The following is a 19,735-nucleotide window of genomic DNA, read 5'->3' on the forward strand; positions in this document are numbered from 1 at the left end:
CTTCCTCAGCATTCACACTCTCCTTAGTTTGGTCATGAATGTCTGACACCTTGCTTCTTGATACTGATATGGTCAAAAATAAATGAATTGTTTTGATCCATTTTCCACATATGTAATCCCTCTTTTCTAATACAACATACTTTCAAATATAAACAATTCAGCTGTATTCCTTAGTGAAAAAAATATTGCCAATGTATTGTGGTTTATTTGGTATATTTATTTAAGTGATTATGCTCCTAAATATGGAAAATGTAAGAAATGTTAACAATATAGTTAGTGGTAAATTAAAATAGTGCTCTGCATGGTTTTGGGATTATTCATTCTAATAACTTTTGAAGATAAATGGATATTAATTTGATACAGTTTATACTAAGCTTGTGTGTGTGTCCAACTATCTTTGATATTTTGATAGCCAGTTTTAAACTTCTAGTGCCACTGGTGTATAGTTACAGGACATAAAAATCATCAGATTTTTATGTCCTGTATGTATCCTGTGTGTTATATATAGCTACCGGGAACGTACAGCTTTTAGCTTACAATTTTGATAAACTAATTAAATGATATATTCTTACAGGAAGGGAAAATCTGGGATCATAGAAAGGATTAGCTTTTATTTCTAAAGCTTGCTCAAACTTGACTTAATGTTTGCTATCTTTCTAGCAGAACATGAGATACTATCATGGTCAAAAATAAATCCAGCAAAGGACAGGAGGAGTGGTTTGTGGTTGGCACAAAAGACAGATATATTTATTTTTCAACAACACAGAAGTACCCACAAGTACCTATACCTATTGGTAAGGTAAGTCCATGGTCAAATATCAAATGCAGTATGTTGTGTGTTTTCACTGTAATTCCAAGGGCCAGTAGAATTGCAACAAAACTGCAGAGCAGACACACAGCATTACAACCAAAAATGGAAACACTTTTTGATCTGCTTTTTATTTAGCCCAGTGCTTTGCTAGGTGTACAGTATTAAGTGTCTTACTTCTTACTTACTAATATCTTAATACTTTTGTGAAAATACTATCGTAGTCCATATCGAGTCATAGATGAGTTTCTTTTGCTTGGACTTCTATCTGGACGAGTGCACTGAAATTTCTTAATTACAATGGAGCTACTAACTCTCTCTCATTAGAGAGAGCTAGTGATGAGTACTGTCTGATCACTTAGACATCTATGGATGCCACTAACATGCACAAAATCCCCCAATTTAATTGACAGTTCTACACATGAAGTCTCTGTGATCCCTTCACCATTCACAAAGCCTTAAACTCTAATGAGACAAGGATAAGATCCCTTTACTATGATGAATGACAAATCAAGTACTCTGCCCAAACGAGAGGTCTGACAACATTATCCGTGGCTTCTCCAGAACCTTTCACACATGTCTCAAGTGCTCAGGATGAAGTCATTTGCAAAAAGCACAGAGTGTCAAATGGTGGGCATCATCCTCAGCCTCTCTGGTAGGGTCTATGCCAGCATGCTGCAGAGTGTGTCTTTTAGTTGAACCTTTAATTAAGGAGGAACAATGCAGTTTTTATCCTAGTCATGGAACACTGGACCTGGTACTTCTTGCTATTCTTTTTATCCACATCACTTCATTATTATTTTCTTTTGTCACACCTTGCTATCCTGTTGTAGAGGTGAATAAAGTGTCAGGCAGGAACATGAGTTTGAACCTGGAAATCAAAAGGATGATTCTGAATGTTGTCAGTACATATGCCCCACAAGTTGGATGTCAGTTAGAAAAGAAAAAGAATTCTGGAGTAAGTTGGGTAAAGTGGTAGAGAGTGTTCCTGGGGAGAGAGTGGTGATTGTATCAGACTCTGACAAATAAAAATGGAAAGGGCTGTTGTGAACAGATATTTCAAGGAGAGGGATGACCATAGGGTGACATTAAAGAGCAGAGGAAATGTCCAGCTCAAAATTTCAAATCCTCTTCTACTCTTCATTTTACTTTGGGGATTGATGGTCCCCACAAGTATAGTAGTATGCCAATTTTCTGTCCTCACAAAAATGTCTAAACATGTACACACACACACACACAGACACACACACACACACACACACACACACACACACACACACACACACACACACACACACACACACACACACACACACGCGTATAGATAGATGTGCTGTGGGGGAGATATCAGATTTTGTTAGAGGTCTGTCCACATTTTCAGTTGAGGTAAGCTGTACTGCATGATCCGAAATAGAAAGTAGAAAGGCACCACCAATTGTGGCCTTATATGTGAGTGAGCATTACAGTATTATATCAGTGACACTGTTTTATGGTGACTTGCACTGCCTTAAACTCAATTTGTATTTTTACAAGCGAACTGGATTTTGGTCCGTCTTTTTTACTGCTTTGCCTTTCTCAAAAGTAAATGTATACCAGAGTTGTATATATAGAGCAGTGCAGCTACAAATACTATCCTGAAAAAATATGTGATGTTATTATGGCAGTTGTTGAATATACCTATTAAAGTTTGGTAATAAGATTAATTTGGACATTTTAATATAAACACATATATACAGCTCTGTCTGAAGGAATATTTTTATAACTGTAAATAGATTGGATGTAAAAAGTCAATCTCAGGCATTATCAGTTTTTGACTGTGAATTTATGGTAATATTTAGCCTAAAATGTTTAACCTGCTAAAGATGCAAAATGGCATATTGTTCTACAGAGAATTTTTTAATTACCCACCCAAAGCACTGAATTCAATTGTTTCAAAAACTTCCATGGCAACACATGCTTAAAATCAAGCACCTAGGCATGCAGTCTTCTTCTCCAATCATTTATTGCAGAACGGGTCTCTCTCAGGAGCTCAGTGAATTCCGACATGGCAGCATTATAGAATACCACCTGTGCAACAAGTCCAGTAGTGAAAATTCCTTGTTACTAAATATTCTACATTCAACTGTTAGTGGTGTTATAATGAAGTGGAAGTGAATAGGAACCACAGCAACCAGCCGTGTATTGGTAAGCCACATAAATTGATAAAGCAGGGTCTCACATAGTGCACAGAGGTCACCAACTTTCTGGAGTCAGTCACTACAACACTCTAAACTTCATGTGGTCTTCAGATTAGCTCATGAACAGTGTTTATAGAGCTTCATGGAATGGGTTTCCATGGCTACGCAGTTGCACTAAAGCCTTACATAACCAGGCACAATGCAATACATAAGATGCAGAAAAGCACACTGACACTGTGGCAGTATTCATGTTTTCTGGATAAGAGATGAATCGCGCCGGTGTGAAGTTATTTTTCACGAAATGGCCTTGGCCCCTTAGTTCCGGTGAAATGTTTCAACACACCAAGACATTTTGGACAGTTTCATGCTCCTAGCTTTGTGGGAACAGTTTAGGGACAGCCCCTTCCTGGTCTAACATGATGGAGTGCCAGTGCACAAATTGGATGGGGGAATTTGGTGTGCAAGAACTTGACTGGCCTGCCAGAGTCCTGACCAAAACCTGATTAAACACCTTTGGAGTGAGTTAGACTGTGAACCAGGCCTTCTCATCCAACAACATTGTCTGACCTTACAAATATATTTCTGGAAGAATGGTTTTCTTTTAAAGGTTAACTTAACTCTGCCATCACTAATGCTGAACACAAGAAGGGAGAACACAAAGGGAAAAGTGCTGTCCTCATTTCACAGGACGATGTCCTGTAGGTATGAATCACGATTATTCTGAAGAAACTATCGTGTTAAAAATTGTATATGTGAATGTGACTTTTTTTAGAATAAAGAATAAATTAAACTCTTTACATTTCATGAAATCATAATGAAAGTGTTTATTGAATTAATACATCATACGTGGACAATTTAACAGTTAGTTCATATTTTATGAACACTGCCAAAAAGTTCCAAAAGAATGTGTCTTATTCAGCACTTTCACCCTGAAAAAAATAATGAAAGGTAAAATTATTCAACACATATTATCAACATTGAAACAATTCATTCTACATTGTAAATATAGTATCTACACTCTCTTCAATTCACAGAAAATTATTAACATAAAGCTCTTATATCAAACAACTCCATTAAACAACGGTACATTTTTTCGTAAAACAAATTACATGAATTACCTTTCCAGCATCACGGCTCTTGGCTCTCAGTTTGTTGACCTGAGATTCAGCAATGTCAGCACGTTCCTGAGCTTCCTCCATCTCATGTTGGACCTTTCTCAGTCTGGACATGTGGGTGTTGGCCTGTTCCTCCTGTTCAGTGCAACAATATGTTTTATTTAAAAACATATCTGATCATATATGAGAGATATCTCAGTTATTAAGCTGTGAATTCCATATGTAAAAATCACAAAACATTTCACTCACAGCCTCCTCAGCCTGTCTCTTGTAAGCCTTGACTTTGAGCTGCAGCTTGTCCACCAGATCCTGAAGTCTGACCAAATTCTTCTTGTCCTCCTCAGTCTGCATAAACAACAAACTGTTACTGATGGCTGAAGAAGAAAGAATTTAGGAACTTAAATGTAATAGATGTTTAGGTAAATGTGTAATCACCTGGTAGGTGAGCTCCTTCACTCTCCTCTCATATTTGCGGACTCCTTTAACAGCATCAGCTCCACGTCTCTGCTCAGCTTCAACTTCAGTTTCTAGTTCACGGACCTTTAATGCCATGATAAGTAATCAGCTTTTAATAAATATTAAGAGTAGAAAGAAAATGGGTGGAGATCATGTGATGGCATCAAAGTGTTTATTTAATACTTGAATAATAACTATATATGCATATATATATGCAGTACATACCCTGGACTCCAGTTTCTGGAGCTGCTTCTTGCCACCCTTCATGGCGAGGTTCTCTGCCTCATCCAGACGGTGCTGCAGGTCCTTGACTGTGACCTCCAGGTTCTTCTTCATCCTCTCCAGGTGAGCACTGGTGTCCTGCTCCTTCTTCAGCTCCTCAGCCATCATGGCAGCCTGAAAGTATGGGTGGTGTTGGCATTATTGATCAAGCATGAACAAAATTTTTGAAAAGAAAAGAAGGCTTGTAAAGTACTAACTTACATCAGTGATAGCCTTTTTGGCCTTCTCCTCAGCATTTCTTGCTTCCTGAACTGCATCATCCACCTCACCCTGAACCTGGACAAGGTCAGCCTCCAGCTTCTTCTTGGTGTTCAAAAGACTGGTGTTCTGAATGAAAAAGAAACCGTTTTAATGATGTGATTCTCACTCTCTGATGTCTCAAAGTTCTTGTAAAGTAATGAATACCAACCTGAGAGTGAAGCAGTCCAACACGCTCGCTAGCATCAACCAACTCCTGCTCAGCTACTTTGCGTCCTCTCTCTGTCTGCTCCAGAGCGGCTCTCAGCTCCTCAATCTCAGCCACCATCAGACCATTTCTGCGCTCTACCATGGCGACCTGCTCCTTCATGTCTTCCTGTCCTCTGACTGCATCATCCAGGTGCAGCTGAGCATCCTGATGACAAACAAACAAAAGATATTATCATTGTTTGCTTGGAGGTTAATTAAAAATTCACACAAACACAAATGAACTACCAACTCACCTTGAGCTGTCCTTGGACATTCCTCAGTTGTTTCTGGGCCTCAGCAGCCTGTCTGTTGGCATGGCTCAGCTGAATCTCCATCTCATTCAGGTCTCCCTCCATCTTCTTCTTGACTCTCAGGGCATCATTCCTGCTCCTGACCTCAGCATCAAGGGTGCTCTGCATGGAGTCAATCACCCTCTGGCTGTTCCTCTTGATCTGCTCCATCTCCTCATCCTTCTCTGACAGCTTCCTGTCAATCTCACCTTTTACCTGGTTTAGCTCAAGCTGAACACGAAGGATCTTGGCCTCCTCGTGTTCCAGAGTTCCCTTTAAATAAAGGTTTATTTCAACATAAACTGGAGAAGGGATAGTTTTAGAAATGTAATTACAAACAAAGTACATTTTTATAAAATACATTACCTCAGCTTCCTCCAGAGCTGTCTGAATTTCAGACTTCTCAGTCTCAACAGTCTTCTTGGCCTTTTCCAGCTCATGGATGCTCTTTCCAGTCTCACCAATCTGCTCAGTCAGATCTGAGATCTCCTCTACAGAGCAAACACAGCCAAGAGTTTTAGTACTTGGAGCTGATATATGCAAATGTTTTGGCCACAACAAAAGCTGTAAATGAATATAAACATTAGAATCATATCCATATGATCTATAGCAAGATAAGCATACGCTGCAGGTTCTTGTTCTCTCTCTTCATGGTCTCAAGATGATCCAGAGCCTCTTCATATGAGTTCTTCATCTTGAACAACTCAGTGCTGAGAGAACGAGCCTCCTTTTGGGCTCCTTCCAGCTCTGCCTGGCTCTCCTCATACTTCTGCTTCCATTCTGCCAGGACCTAGATTAATTAAAAATTAATTAATTAAATAATTAGTTGTTGAAATGGGTGTAATTCTCCTTTGATGACAGAGGTTATGTTTAAAACTTTACTTTATCAAAGTTCCTCTGCTTCTTGTCAAGGTTGGCAGCCAGAGAATTAGCTCTCTCCACATCAATCATGAGGTCCTCCACCTCACCCTGCAGCCTCTGCTTGGTCTTCTCCAGTGAGGCACACTTGGAGTTCACAGCCTCAATGGATTCCTCAGCCTCCTGCAGGCGCTGGGCAAGCTTTTTCCTGTTGTTAAAATAATTTTGTTTTGATTAAGTCTGAATTGGTTGGTTTTAAGTCTGAAAACCAATTTAAACAATGAAAGTATGGTGACTTACTTGGCCTCCTCCAGCTCCTCAGTTCGCTGGATAGCATCAGTCTCATATTTGGATCGCCACTGAGCCACCTCACTGTTGGCCTTGGACATTCCTCGCTGCAGCTCAGCCTTGGCCTCCTGCTCCTCCTCAAACTGCTCTCTGAGCAGATCACAGTCATGACGTGCTGACTGAACAGCATGAGCCAGGGCATTCTTGGCCTGTTGAAGTGACAGTTGATTTCAGATTTCGATATTTTATTGTTGAAATCAATTTTAAAGTCTAATGCTGAGAGGATAACAAATTTAAGAGGTAAAACCTAAGAAAGATATTAGAGGATTATCTGTCTCAGAGTTACTGAGTGTCTCTGTAACTGATTAAAACTTGTCTGTTTTTATTAGTAAGTGCTGAAATTTAAAAGAAGAGAGAAAATATTTCAGACCTTCACTTCCTCCTCAACGTGTCTCTTCAGTTCCTCAATCTGCTGAGTGAAGGCCTGCTTGCCCCTTGTGAGCTGAGAAACAAGAGCTTCTTTCTCCTCAAGCTGGCGACTGAACTCACCTGTAGTTAACACACATATATTAAGCCCAGTTTGTTTCATTTCACCCACTGATTGGTTGTAGTTTTAGGTACCTGTAAATGACAAATTTCCAGACACAGACTGTTTCTTTGTTATACATCACTTACCATTCTCTGTTTGAAGTCTCGCCTTCTGGGCATTAATGTCATTCAGCTGACGAACATTCTCATCATTTTTGGCTTTGAGTTCACTTAGTTGATCCTCAAGAGTCCTGCACATTTTCTCCAAGTTGCCCTGTCACCAAGTAATGCCATATCCATGTTAACAGTTAATGAGCTGCTTTGGCGGTCCTGAAATGTAAAAAAGAAAAAATCTGTTCTCTATAAATACTGTCCGCACCTTTGCTTTAGCAACAGCCTCCATGTTGCTGGAGAGGTCATCAATCTCCATCTTGTACTCGCTCTTCTCTTTCTCCAGCTTCTGTTTGACACGCTGGAGGTTGTCGATCTGCTCTCCGAGCTCTGCAACAGTGTCAGCCTGCTTCTTACGGAGAGCTGCTGCAGTAGCTTCATGCTGCAGAGTTGATTCCTCAAGATCACGACGCAGTTTCTGGAACTCAGCCTCTCGCTTCTTGTTCATCTCAATCTGAGCAGCTGTTGCTCCACCAGCTTCCTCGAGCCTCTCGCTGATCTCTTCAAGCTCCCTGGAGAGGTCGGCTCTCTGCTTCTCTACCTTAGCCCGAGCTGCCCTCTCAGCCTCAATCTCCTCTTCCAGCTCCTCAATACGAGCCTAGTTTGAAATTATTTGGATTTATCGATTAGAACCTAAACTAAAGTAGGTTTTTGACTTATAATGAACAATATTCTTTATGAACACTGGTCATTAGTGTTACCTGAAGTTCTTTAATCTTCTTCTGAAGTTGAGCACCAAGGGATTGTTCATCTTCAATTTTGCTGAGAAGTTGGCTGATTTCAAAGTCCTTCCTTGGTGTGGAAGAAGTATGGTTTTACGATCATAGTCCATATGATTATTGCAATGCAGTGTGTGTAAAGAAAATTATTTACAAAAAAAGCCCTACTTCTTGATTTTCTCATCAGACTGCTGCTTGTCATTCTCCAGATCCATTATGGATTCCTGGGCCAGTTTCAGATCTCCCTCCAGCTTCCTCTTGGCTCTCTCAAGGTCCATGCGGAGCTTCTTCTCTTGCTCCAGTGAACCCTCAAGCTATAAAGTCATGTCAGTTGATTCAAGTGGTTGGAAAGACAATGATTCAGCACTAAAATTCTTTCCATAAAAAACAAAAACAAACACATCATTATTATAGTTTTCTTACATCATCAACTTGCTGTTCCAGCTTTGTTTTGGACTTGGTCAGAGTGTTGACTTTGTCCTCCTCTGCCTGGAGATCATCCAGTGTTTGCTGATGGGCCTCTTGTAAGGCTTTCTTCTCCTTAGTCAACTTGGCAATTGACTCATCTTGAGATGCCATCTCCTCTGTCAGGTTTTTCACCTGAAACAATGTGAATACATTAAGTTTAATTTTGTTTGAGATTTTGCTGATTATTTGAACGTTTAACATATATATTCAAAGAACAACATTATATGTTTTAATTGAACTAAGAATATAATCAAAATGAACTGAACCTTGTTTTCTGTGGCATGTTTCTCCTTCTCCACTTTGGCCAAGGTGAGCTCCAAGTCATCAATGTCCTTCTTCAGCTCAGAGCATTCATCCTCCAGCTTCCTCTTCTTAGCAGTCAGCTCAGCATTGATTTCCTCTTCATCCTCCAGTCTCTCACTTGTCTCTTTGAGTTTGGCCTCGAGCTGGATCTTGCTCTTAATGAGCCCCTCACACCTTTCTTCAGCATCAGAGAGATTGTCAACTTCCTATAATACATGTTGAACACACAAGTTAGATTATTTGTGAGTCACATTGTCCTAGTGTTTTCTTGATCGTACTTTTAGCTACACTTTTGTTTTAGCACATAAATAATCAGAGGATAAAATAAGCATGTGGCCTTTTCATATCTAAATTTAATATACATGAACTATAAGTGTAATATAAAATTTTCTCTACTACTTACTGCAGCCACTTGAAGTTGCAGGTCATTCTTCTCCTGCAGCAGGCCGACCATCTTCTCTTCCAGTTCCTTCTTCTTGGCCAGAGCAGTAGCCAGGTCTGTCTTCATCTTCTCATAGTTCTCCTTCATGTTCTGCAACTCCTTCTCAGTCTCAGCACTCTTCAGAAGAGGCTTGATCTTGAAGTATACTTTCAGCCATGGCCAGTTCTTGACATTCATGAAAGAACGGATGTTGTACTGGATGGTGTAGATAGATTCTCTAAAAACCAAACATGAGAGTGTTACTTTTAGTGTCGTTGGGTCTTAATATGAGAAAGGAAATACAAAAGAGAATACAATAGAGTTTAGTATGACAATGTTACCTCCTCTCCATCATCTTCACAAACTCTTTCCTCATGACGTATCCTCTGCAGAGAGCCTGAGTCATGGTCACCAGCTCAGCCAGTTTCTCATCTCTCATCTCCTCAAGAGTGCCCAGCAGACCAGCTTTGAAGAACACCTATTTAATCATTGAAAACATATGTATACGTGGATATTGAGAGTTTTTTTTAAAAATGTCTATTAATATAACAAAGTGTACCTTTGTGTGCCCAAACATGTACTGTGTGTGATCCACATCAATGGAGCCAAGCAGCTTCTCTGAAGCTTTCTTGTTGTCAATGAACTGTCCCTCAGGGATGACACTGGCATTCAACACTTTGTATCTTCAAGAGAAAATCATGTTGTTACTTAGATTTTTCTTTCACCATATTCAAGTTTGTCCTTTACAACAACCATGAATTCATTTTTCCTTTCCAATATTGTAATGTGCTGTCACCTCTGCTTGAAGTCACCATAGAGGATTCTGCTGGGGAAACCCTTTCTGCAGATTCTGATGCCCTCCAGTACACCGTTACACCTCAGCTGGTGGATGACCAGGAAGTTCTCCATAAGGCCTGAGAGTCAGAAATGCATAATGTTTCAAATCTTTTCTATATTCTTACTGTCATTTTTGCAGTTAATATTACTGTGGGGTACCTGGGGTCTTTGTCTCATTGGGAATCAGGCAACGGACAAAGTGAGGATGAGTGCTTCTTAAGTTGGTCATCAGCTTGGCCAGATTCTCCTGTAGATCAGCATCATTAGATAATAGGTTAATACTATTTAAAAATTTGCATTTAATTTATATATACACATATATATATATATATAAATCTATACATACTCTGAAAAGAGCAGACACAGTCTGGAAGGAACCACCCTTCTTCTTACCACCCTTCTTGCCACCACCAGCAGCCTCTGTTTTCATAAACAGTAAATTTCATTATTGGAATTGAAAAAATATTTTTCACAGTATAAATTTATCCTGCAGTATGCACATTGTAGCTATCTGTACTGGACACGCTAGCTTGTGAGCACTTTTGTTTCTTACCATCAGCTCCAGCATGGGCTGCGTAAAGGAAGCACATTAGTTTGTTTGCAGACTTCTGGTAGAGCTGAACAACTGAGTCATTCAGTGGGTCCTTGTTCTTGTCCAGCCAGCCAGTGATATTATAGTCCACTGTACCAGCATAGTGAACCAGGGAGAAGTGTGCCTCAGCCTTGCCCTTTCCAGGCTTTGGTTTCTCAAATGCTTTGGTCTTGCCAAGATGCTGATCGTGCAGCTTGTTCTTGAACGTTGTGTCAGAGGCCTTGGGGAACATGCACTCCTCTTCAAGGATGGAGAAGATGCCCATTGGCTGAGAAAATATCATAAATTATATTAAAATTTCAAGGGAGGTAACATATGCAACCACATGTACATTTCTTCCAGAGCAGCTGTTTACCTTCTCAATAAGCTCAATGCAGGCAGCCAAGTCCATACCAAAGTCAATGAACTCCCATATAATGCCTTCTTTCTTGTACTCCTCTTGCTCCAGGACAAACATGTGATGGTTGAAAAACTGTTGCAGTTTCTCATTGGTGAAGTTGATGCAGAGTTGCTCCAAGCTGTTGAACTGTAATAGTACAAACATGTCTAACTTCATGGCAATAAAGTCTTTAAAGTTTAAGAAATGTGGTGAAATGTTTCAAGTGCTCACATCAAAGATCTCAAACCCAGCGATATCCAGCACTCCAATGAAGAACTGTCTGGGCTGCTTTGTGTCCAGCATCTCATTGATACGGATAACCATCCACAAGAACATTTTCTCATAGATAGATTTGCACAGAGCCGAGACAGCATTGTTGACCTGGGAAACAAGAATTTATAATTATACAAAACCATATGAATACAGCTATAATGTTTATAATTATAATATGATTATACAAGTCTCCCTTTTATGAATTACCTGTGGGACGGTCTGACCTTTGGTCACCATCTCATTGCCAACCTTGACTCTTGGGTAGCACAAAGCTTTCAGCATATCAGCCGAGTTCAGGCCCAGTAGGTACGCAATCTTGTCAGCCACTGTTGGATTAAAACAAATCATTATAATACCTAATAAATACAAATACTTCAAACATTTCTCCATTATAGAAATATTTCACAATACCCTCGGTGCCATCAGGTTCAGCCTGCTCTTCACGCTGCTTCTGCTTGAATTTCATGTTGCCATGATGCATCACAGCACCAGTCAGCTTGTAGATGCTTAACTTCTCTTCAGCAGTAAAGCCCAAGATGTCAATAGCAGTCTGTAAGAAAAAAATGAAATCAGCTATCAATAAATAAAACAAAAGAAGATATTTATGGTTAAGTATAAGATTCTGTGTCAAATGTGATTTTACATCTGTTGCAATGAACTCCTCCACATCATCGATGCTCTTGACAGTGATTTCTCCCTGACTGATCATTGGATAGTCATAAGGGTTAGTTGTGATCAGAAGAGCCTCTGAAAGGAGAAATGAAGTTAACTTGTTTTTTGCTTAGAATGTGATTTTAATGGTTTTAAATTTTAAATTTAGGTGTCCTGTCAACATACCCAGAAGCTCAGGCTTGTGGCCTGTCATCAGCTGATAGAAGATATGGTAGCTCCTCTCAGCAGACAACTGGAAGGTGACACGGGACTTCTCCAGCAGATCTAAGGACAACAGATTAATTTTGACACTGTAGACATGAGACATCACAGTCAAAACTGCAAAATGGATCATGCATGCATTCATTTCCTTGGCTGTCATTGGGCGTGTTTGAAACTTTTTTCAGTTCTGTTGCTTTACTTATAACGTGCTTCACAGTATACCTTATTATACTTTAAATGTTCCGTGAAGTTGCAATATGTTCCTACTTATACTTACACACGATAACTGCTGGGTTACAGTATATAACTTATATATATAGCGTAACCACACTGTTCATGCATCCGTGTGTTCCACCACAACAGACAATATTACTTCTTCTGAAATTAAGTGACTCATATTCTTATGTGCTGTAAAATAACTAAACAGATCTGTTACATAATATTTAGGGGTTTTTTTGGTTGGTTTGGGGGGGGGGGGGGCATTCTGGACTTATCAGTTTGATTCTCATTCCCCAGAGCTTGAATACATTTAAGTGACTAATTAAATATAATTTCTGTCACAGATAATGGTAATTTGCACTGTGGTTCAAACTTACATGTTTCAATATCAGCTGAAGACAGCTTGCCAGATGTGCCAAAGTGAATCCTGATGAATTTACCCTACAGGGGTAGATCTTTATTAATATTGCCTTTCATGAGAGCAAGTAGTAAAAAGCTCATTTACATTAACTCGTTTTAATCACTTACAAAACGAGAGGAGTTGTCATTCCTCACAGTCTTGGCATTACCGTAGGCCTCCAACAGAGGGTTGGCAGCAACAATCTGATCCTCAAGAGAGCCCTGCAAGAATATATTGTGTTTATGTGAGCTGATCTTCCAAAATTGATTTTCTTTTTCTGTCACAAAGACGTTGATGCAGAATAAAAAATCTACCTGCATTTTGCCAGCTGTTGGCTCAGCCTTCTTAGCTCCAAGAGCTGCAATTGTTGCAAAGTACTGGATGACACGTTTGGTGTTGACAGTCTTTCCTGCACCGGATTCTCCACTGGGGTTTATGGGACACATTGTTAAAATGCCTTTATATCGTTTTTATATATTTTGCATACAGTTTTTATTATACTCACGTAATCAGGACAGACTGGTTCTCACGATCTAAAAGAAAAACATATAAGCATGTCTTGAATAATCTTAGGATTCATTTATTTCCAATCACTTATAAGTAGCTATGTGGTAAGAAGCAATTTTTTTCACGCAATGATTAATGGTCATCTCTTTAAGTAGAAGTCCTAAATGCATTTAAAGTCTTTAATAGAGAATTGAGCTTACCAGTGAGCATGAACTGATAGGCATTGTCAGAGATGGAGAAGATGTGGGGTGGAGCCTCAATCCTCTTCTTTCCTCTGTATGCTGCTACACATGTAGCATCATATACAGGAAGCCACTTGTAGGGATTGACGACAACGCAGAACAACCCAGAGTAGGTCTGTATCATAGACAATAAATATCATTTAAACATTTACAGATCAGCATGATACTTTCCTCTCACACACAGCAATGTGAAAACTTACGTAGATCATCCATGATGCATAACGCTCTTTGAGGTTAAACAACACAGATGGCTCATTAAGGTGGGTCATCATGGCCATGTCCTCCATCTTATCAAACTTTGGAGGGTTTCTAGGGTGGATTTCATCCTCCTTTACAGTGACCGTCTGAATAGAAAATTAAGATCACTTAGAAAAAATCAGCTTTCAAAGTTTGGCACTATATATTTGACAAATAGATAAAGTACATTGATAATTCATCTACCTTTCCGTCGTCTGTCTCAACAGTGGCTTTACCACCCTCCTTCTTGGTAAGTTTCCCCTTGACATACATCTCATCAGGAACAGTCACAAAGAAGGCCGTCTTGGCATCAAATGGAGCAGTCTGGGCCTCAATCCTCTCCTTTTCTGGCTTGCGTAGGTAAATGGACGCCGCGCCATACTGCGCCATCTCCGCGTCTGTGCTCATGGTGGCACTTTACTAAAGACTGAAAATATGATGGATTGACACATAAATCATTTACTGTACTTATTATACAAACCATAATTAACATCCATTCTTTTTGATTTGTGGATTTTACCTCAGCTGATGCAAACAGAAATTCCTTGGTATCCTGTGTATGTCAAGGTGCTATAAAATAAGTAAACGTATATCAATGGACATTTTACTCTTCAGTTTAAGAATCCATTCAAAAAGTAAAATTTTCAGTGTCAAAAAAAAATTTAATAACTGAACACTTAAAAATGGAAAATATAAACTTAATGAGAGCATATAATACACAGTAGATAAAACATGGTAGCTGAATCCTTTACTGTACTCACCCGTCTTAGATGCCCGTCAGTTAGAGCAAATCTTCAGAGCTGCTGCTTTTATAAACAACGACTGCTTCCTCAGCATTTACACTCTCCTTAGTTTGGTCATGAATGTCTGACACCTTGCTTCTTGATACTGATATGGTCAAAAATAAATGAATTGTTTTGATCCATTTTCCACATATGTAATCCCTCTTTTCTAATACAACATACTTTCAAATATAAACAATTCAGCTGTATTCCTTAGTGAAAAAAATATTGCCAATGTATTGTGGTTTATTTGGTATATTTCTTTAAGTGATTATGCTCCTAAATATGGAAAATGTAAGAAATGTTAACAATATAGTTAGTGTTAAATTAAAATAGTGCTCTGCATGGTTTTGGGATTATTCATTCTAATAACTTTTGAAGATAAATGGATATTAATTTGATACAGTTTATAGTAAGCTTATCTGTGTGTCCAACTATCTTTGATATTTTGATAGCCAGTTTTAAACTTCTAGTGCCACTGGTGTATAGTTACAGGACATAAAAATCATCAGACTTTCTGTTATTGCCAGAAGGGTGTTATATATAGCTACTGGGAACATAATATTAAAAAATTTATTACTATAAAATAATTTGTTATAAATACATTTCATTTCTGTGTGGATAGAAGTGAACGTACAGCTTTTAGCTTACAATTTTGATAAACTAATTAAATGATATATTCTTACAGGAAGGGAAAATCTGGGATCATAGCAAGGATTAGCTTTTATTTCTAAAGCTTGCACAAACTTGGCTTAATGTTTGCTATCTTTCTAGCAGAACATGAGATACTATCATGGTCAAAAATAAATCCAGCAAAGGACAGGAGGAGTGGTTTGTGGTTGGCACAAAAGACAGATATATTTATTTTTCAACAACACAGAAGTACCCACAAGTACCTATACCTATTGGTAAGGTAAGTCCATGGTCAAATATCAAATGCAGTATGTTGTGTGTTTTCACTGTAATTCCAAGGGCCAGTAGAATTGCAACAAAACTGCAGAGCAGACACACAGCATTACAACCAAAAATGGAAACACTTTTTGATCTGCTTTTTATTTAGCCCAGTGCTTTGCTAGGTGTACAGTATTAAGTGTCTTACTTCTTACTTACTAATATCTTAATACTTTTGTGAAAATACTATCGTAGTCCATATCGAGTCATAGATGAGTTTCTTTTGCTTGGACTTCTATCTGGACGAGTGCACTGAAATTTCTTAATTACAATGGAGCTACTAACTCTCTCTCATTAGAGAGAGCTAGTGATGAGTACTGTCTGATCACTTAGACATCTATGGATGCCACTAACATGCACAAAATCCCCCAATTTAATTGACAGTTCTACACATGAAGTCTCTGTGATCCCTTCACCATTCACAAAGCCTTAAACTCTAATGAGACAAGGATAAGATCCCTTTACTATGATGAATGACAAATCAAGTACTCTGCCCAAACGAAAGGTCTGACAACATTATCCGTGGCTTCTCCAGAACCTTTCACACATGTCTCAAGTGCTCAGGATGAAGTCATTTGCAAAAAGCACAGAGTGTCAAATGGTGGGCATCATCCTCAGCCTCTCTGGTAGGGTCTATGCCAGCATGCTGCAGAGTGTGTCTTTTAGTTGAACCTTTAATTAAGGAGGAACAATGCAGTTTTTATCCTAGTCATGGAACACTGGACCTGGTACTTCTTGCTATTCTTTTTATCCACATCACTTCATTATTATTTTCTTTTGTCACACCTTGCTATCCTGTTGTAGAGGTGAATAAAGTGTCAGGCAGGAACATGAGTTTGAACCTGGAAATCAAAAGGATGATTCTGAATGTTGTCAGTACATATGCCCCACAAGTTGGATGTCAGTTAGAAAAGAAAAAGAATTCTGGAGTAAGTTGGGTAAAGTGGTAGAGAGTGTTCCTGGGGAGAGAGTGGTGATTGTATCAGACTCTGACAAATAAAAATGGAAAGGGCTGTTGTGAACAGATATTTCAAGGAGAGGGATGACCATAGGGTGACATTAAAGAGCAGAGGAAATGTCCAGCTCAAAATTTCAAATCCTCTTCTACTCTTCATTTTACTTTGGGGATTGATGGTCCCCACAAGTATAGTAGTTTGCCAATTTTCTGTCCTCACAAAAATGTCTAAACATGTACACACACACACACACACACACACACACACACACACACACACACACACACACACACACACACACACACACACACACACACACACGTGTATAGATAGATGTGCTGTGGGGGAGATATCAGATTTTGTTAGAGGTCTGTCCACATTTTCAGTTGAGGTAAGCTGTACTGCATGATCCGAAATAGAAAGTAGAAAGGCACCACCAATTGTGGCCTTATATGTGAGTGAGCATTACAGTATTATATCAGTGACACTGTTTTATGGTGACTTGCACTGCCTTAAACTCAATTTGTATTTTTACAAGCGAACTGGATTTTGGTCCGTCTTTTTTACTGCTTTGCCTTTCTCAAAAGTAAATGTATACCAGAGTTGTATATATAGAGCAGTGCAGCTACAAATACTATCCTGAAAAAATATGTGATGTTATTATGGCAGTTGTTGAATATACCTATTAAAGTTTGGTAATAAGATTAATTTGGACATTTTAATATAAACACATATATACAGCTCTGTCTGAAGGAATATTTTTATAACTGTAAATAGATTGGATGTAAAAAGTCAATCTCAGGCATTATCAGTTTTTGACTGTGAATTTATGGTAATATTTAGCCTAAAATGTTTAACCTGCTAAAGATGCAAAATGGCACATTGTTCTACAGAGAATTTTTTAATTACCCACCCAAAGCACTGAATTCAATTGTTTCAAAAACTTCCATGGCAACACATGCTTAAAATCAAGCACCTAGGCATGCAGTCTTCTTCTCCAATCATTTATTGCAGAACGGGTCTCTCTCAGGAGCTCAGTGAATTCCGACATGGCAGCATTATAGAATACCACCTGTGCAACAAGTCCAGTAGTGAAAATTCCTTGTTACTAAATATTCTACATTCAACTGTTAGTGGTGTTATAATGAAGTGGAAGTGAATAGGAACCACAGCAACCAGCCGTGTATTGGTAAGCCACATAAATTGATAAAGCAGGGTCTCACATAGTGCACAGAGGTCACCAACTTTCTGGAGTCAGTCACTACAACACTCTAAACTTCATGTGGTCTTCAGATTAGCTCATGAACAGTGTTTAGAGAGCTTCATGGAATGGGTTTCCATGGCTACGCAGTTGCACTAAAGCCTTACATAACCAGGCACAATGCAATACATAAGATGCAGAAAAGCACACTGACACTGTGGCAGTATTCATGTTTTCTGGATAAGAGATGAATCGCGCCGATGTGAAGTTATTTTTCACGAAATGGCCTTGGCCCCTTAGTTCCGGTGAAATGTTTCAACACACCAAGACATTTTGGACAGTTTCATGCTCCTAGCTTTGTGGGAACAGTTTAGGGACAGCCCCTTCCTGGTCTAACATGATGGAGTGCCAGTGCACAAATTGGATGGGGGAATTTGGTGTGCAAGAACTTGACTGGCCTGCCAGAGTCCTGACCAAAACCTGATTAAACACCTTTGGAGTGAGTTAGACTGTGAACCAGGCCTTCTCATCCAACAACATTGTCTGACCTTACAAATATATTTCTGGAAGAATGGTTTTCTTTTAAAGGTTAACTTAACTCTGCCATCACTAATGCTGAACACAAGAAGGGAGAACACAAAGGGAAAAGTGCTGTCCTCATTTCACAGGACGATGTCCTGTAGGTATGAATCACGATTATTCTGAAGAAACTATCGTGTTAAAAATTGTATATGTGAATGTGACTTTTTTTAGAATAAAGAATAAATTAAACTCTTTACATTTCATGAAATCATAATGAAAGTGTTTATTGAATTAATACATCATACGTGGACAATTTAACAGTTAGTTCATATTTTATGAACACTGCCAAAAAGTTCCAAAAGAATGTGTCTTATTCAGCACTTTCACCCTGAAAAAAATAATGAAAGGTAAAATTATTCAACAAATATTATCAACATTGAAACAATTCATTCTACATTGTAAATATAGTATCTACACTCTCTTCAATTCACAGAAAATTATTAACATAAAGCTCTTATATCAAACAACTCCATTAAACAACGGTACATTTTTTCGTAAAACAAATTACATGAATTACCTTTCCAGCATCACGGCTCTTGGCTCTCAGTTTGTTGACCTGAGATTCAGCAATGTCAGCACGTTCCTGAGCTTCCTCCATCTCATGTTGGACCTTTCTCAGTCTGGACATGTGGGTGTTGGCCTGTTCCTCCTGTTCAGTGCAACAATATGTTTTATTTAAAAACATATCTGATCATATATGAGAGATATCTCAGTTATGAAGCTGTGAATTCCATATGTAAAAATCACAAAACATTTCACTCACAGCCTCCTCAGCCTGTCTCTTGTAAGCCTTGACTTTGAGCTGCAGCTTGTCCACCAGATCCTGAAGTCTGACCAAATTCTTCTTGTCCTCCTCAGTCTGCATAAACAACAAACTGTTACTGATGGCTGAAGAAGAAAGAATTTAGGAACTTAAATGTAATAGATATTTAGGTAAATGTGTAATCACCTGGTAGGTGAGCTCCTTCACTCTCCTCTCATATTTGCGGACTCCTTTAACAGCATCAGCTCCACGTCTCTGCTCAGCTTCAACTTCAGTTTCTAGTTCACGGACCTTTAATGCCATGATAAGTAATCAGCTTTTAATAAATATTAAGAGTAGAAAGAAAATGGGTGGAGATCATGTGATGGCATCAAAGTGTTTATTTAATACTTGAATAATAACTATATATGCATATATATATGCAGTACATACCCTGGACTCCAGTTTCTGGAGCTGCTTCTTGCCACCCTTCATGGCGAGGTTCTCTGCCTCATCCAGACGGTGCTGCAGGTCCTTGACTGTGACCTCCAGGTTCTTCTTCATCCTCTCCAGGTGAGCACTGGTGTCCTGCTCCTTCTTCAGCTCCTCAGCCATCATGGCAGCCTGAAAG

At 38.9% G+C, this 19,735-nt stretch overlaps 3 protein-coding genes across 3 annotated transcripts; all 3 read right to left on the minus strand.

The window, feature by feature from the left end:
* Window positions 1-3,784: 3,784 nt before the first annotated feature.
* On the minus strand, window positions 3,785-4,952 carry LOC146633886 (uncharacterized). Its single transcript, XM_085351697.1, has 5 exons — window positions 4,782-4,952; window positions 4,536-4,640; window positions 4,350-4,445; window positions 4,104-4,235; window positions 3,785-3,914 (listed from the first exon to the last, which is right to left on the minus strand). Exons 1-5 carry the CDS (start codon window positions 4,944-4,946, stop codon window positions 3,897-3,899), a joined length of 516 nt encoding a protein of 171 aa, XP_085207823.1. The 5' UTR covers window positions 4,947-4,952; the 3' UTR covers window positions 3,785-3,896.
* A 78-nt stretch (window positions 4,953-5,030) lies between these two features.
* Window positions 5,031-14,686, minus strand: LOC146633887 (myosin heavy chain, fast skeletal muscle-like). The gene is made up of 35 exons (XM_085351693.1): window positions 14,652-14,686; window positions 14,411-14,460; window positions 14,095-14,317; window positions 13,854-13,997; window positions 13,612-13,768; window positions 13,410-13,437; window positions 13,033-13,330; window positions 12,882-12,945; window positions 12,250-12,348; window positions 12,056-12,159; window positions 11,824-11,962; window positions 11,620-11,738; window positions 11,371-11,520; window positions 11,116-11,286; window positions 10,722-11,028; window positions 10,515-10,588; window positions 10,328-10,415; window positions 10,128-10,245; window positions 9,891-10,014; window positions 9,673-9,809; window positions 9,314-9,569; window positions 8,874-9,116; window positions 8,563-8,739; window positions 8,308-8,453; window positions 8,122-8,212; window positions 7,629-8,018; window positions 7,397-7,523; window positions 7,152-7,270; window positions 6,734-6,930; window positions 6,458-6,641; window positions 6,200-6,365; window positions 5,942-6,066; window positions 5,540-5,848; window positions 5,248-5,451; window positions 5,031-5,165 (listed from the first exon to the last, which is right to left on the minus strand). Exons 3-35 carry the CDS (start codon window positions 14,296-14,298, stop codon window positions 5,031-5,033), a joined length of 5,394 nt encoding a protein of 1,797 aa, XP_085207819.1. The 5' UTR covers window positions 14,299-14,317; window positions 14,411-14,460; window positions 14,652-14,686.
* Window positions 14,687-18,560: 3,874 nt separating this feature from the next.
* On the minus strand, window positions 18,561-19,728 carry LOC146633888 (uncharacterized). Its single transcript, XM_085351698.1, has 5 exons — window positions 19,558-19,728; window positions 19,312-19,416; window positions 19,126-19,221; window positions 18,880-19,011; window positions 18,561-18,690 (listed from the first exon to the last, which is right to left on the minus strand). The coding sequence occupies exons 1-5, from the start codon at window positions 19,720-19,722 to the stop codon at window positions 18,673-18,675; spliced, it is 516 nt and encodes a 171-aa protein (XP_085207824.1). The 5' UTR covers window positions 19,723-19,728; the 3' UTR covers window positions 18,561-18,672.
* Between the last annotated feature and the right edge of the window lie 7 nt (window positions 19,729-19,735).

Source organism: Diplotaxodon limnothrissa, linkage group LG4 (assembly GCF_057381915.1).
Source record: "Diplotaxodon limnothrissa isolate DT_005_m linkage group LG4, D_limnothrissa_male_GT1.1, whole genome shotgun sequence".
Classification (NCBI taxonomy): Eukaryota; Metazoa; Chordata; class Actinopteri; order Cichliformes; family Cichlidae; genus Diplotaxodon; species Diplotaxodon limnothrissa.